Source organism: Propithecus coquereli, unplaced genomic scaffold, assembly GCF_000956105.1.
Source record: "Propithecus coquereli isolate 6110/MARCELLA unplaced genomic scaffold, Pcoq_1.0 Scaffold155, whole genome shotgun sequence".
NCBI classification, from domain to species: Eukaryota; Metazoa; Chordata; class Mammalia; order Primates; family Indriidae; genus Propithecus; species Propithecus coquereli.
In genome coordinates this window covers 711,179-712,917 of record NW_012139969.1, presented here as the reverse complement: position 1 = coordinate 712,917, position 1,739 = coordinate 711,179, and the positions used below count along the sequence as shown (strand labels likewise).

Sequence of the window (1,739 nt, the reverse complement as noted above, 5' to 3'; positions counted from 1 at the left end):
GACTTGCCTACCCTCAGCAGTTTCTCACCCCCTGCACTCCTCTCTCAATAGCGTGGGCTCTCCCTGACTTCCAGGATCCAGGTCCCCTTCATGATCCAGGCCGAGGTGGGTGCCTTTAACCTTGAGGGTCCCAAACAGGGTTCCAAGAGCCCAGCTGCCCACCCTCCCCTTCCCGAAGAAGGTCCCAGTATGGCCCAGAAAAGGTGAAGGTGGAGTTCCACGTCTTCAGGCAACACAGCCGTAGGCGCGGCCATCTCACTAAGCTTCCCTGGCGTCGTCGGGGATCCTCTACTGCCACTCCTGGGGCCCTTCTCCTGTCACCTTGGGGTTCATGCTACCTGTTTGAGGCGCTGTGTCCAGGCTGTGGGGTCCAGAGGACCCACTCGTGAAAGGCTGGAGGTGCGTCTGGAGGTGGAGGTGCTGGGAGATGTCTAGATGACCCCCAAGACCGGAGTCTGAGGTTCTCAGGCCGTCTGGTCCTCGTCCACAGCCCCTGGCTCAGGCTGCGACCGCTTCGCGGAGCCTTCTCCAGCTCCAGGTTCCCCTAGGCTCCTTTTGGACGTTGGCCCGGTTGACGGGGACGAGGGACCAGGATGGGGATTTGGGGGCTGGTAGCCAAGTTGTCGTGGATCCAGTGCGTCCTTGGAAAGTAGGATGGCGAGGCCGGGCACGTTCTTAAGTACACTGAGGCTGGCGGCCGGCTCGCCAGGCGTCTGACCCGGCGTGGACCCAGGCGGGAGGCTCTGCCACACCTCGCGCACGCTCCGGTAGCGCAGCCGCGTGACCTGGTGCAGGCCCGCCAGGCGGCGCTTGAGGATCTCGGCGCACGTGACGGTTTTGGTGGTGGCCCGGCCGCAGCCGCTGAAGACGATGGCGCGCGTGGCTGGCTGCGCCATGCTGGCCGTGGCGAAGGCCATCAGGTTCCGGATCTTGCTGCCCTCCTTGACCCGCATGTGCACGGCGCCGGGCGCCAGGTCGGCGAAGGGGCCGGATCCTGGGCCGTCCCCGTCGGCCCCGCCCCCCGCGGGCGCCTCCTCGGAGCGCACCTTACGGAAGTTCTCCATGCGCCGTCGTCTCCGGGCCCGCTGACTTTGGCCATGGGTCGCCTCAGCTCCGCGGCTGCATGGTCTCCGGTCGCGCCCTGCAGGGGCCAGAGGGGTAAGGGTGCGGGAGCGTCGTGGACGCTGGCGGGCGGGCTGGGACGGCGCGATCCCGCCCCACTTCTCTCGAGTGGGCGCCGCGCGACTCCGCGCTCTCGGCGCCGGGTGCTCAGCGCCTTCAGCCGAGGCCCCGCCCGGGAGCCCGGAGGCCCCGCCCCCGTCCCAGCCTCTCCGGCCTCTCGCGTCAAGTCCCAGTCCTCAGCTACCCCGCGTGGGGGCGTCGCGCACGGCGGGGCGCATTGGCAGTGCCACGGGTTGGTTTGGAAGGGGAAGTTCCACTGTAATCGTCAGCGGCCCTCCGCGAGCCAACCTCATAAACGGCAACCTAAGTAAAAACTGCGCTTGGGGTGCACGCACCGCGTCAAGCCAGGTCCCCGACCCCTTCCCCGTTCCACCTGAAGGCCGCCCCTGGTCCTTTCCCCGGGAGAGGTTCCCGAGAGGCTTGCCGGGGCCCCGCTCCCCCTCCTCTCAAGGGAGCACCCCCTCCGTTCCGCTTCGAGTGTTCTCGCCTCAAGGACAGCCAGTGCACGGTCAGCAGAGTGCGGGAGGCGCTGGCTCCGGCTCCGCTCCGCGCTCCTC

The 1,739-nt window shown here is 67.8% G+C and overlaps 1 protein-coding gene across 1 annotated transcript; it reads right to left on the bottom strand.

Annotated features, from left to right (window-relative positions):
• Positions 1 to 222: 222 nt before the first annotated feature.
• Positions 223 to 1,261, bottom strand: RPP25 (ribonuclease P/MRP 25kDa subunit). Its single transcript, XM_012640590.1, has one exon. It carries the CDS (start codon positions 1,062 to 1,064, stop codon positions 465 to 467), a length of 600 nt encoding a protein of 199 aa, XP_012496044.1. The 5' UTR covers positions 1,065 to 1,261; the 3' UTR covers positions 223 to 464.
• Between the last annotated feature and the right edge of the window lie 478 nt (positions 1,262 to 1,739).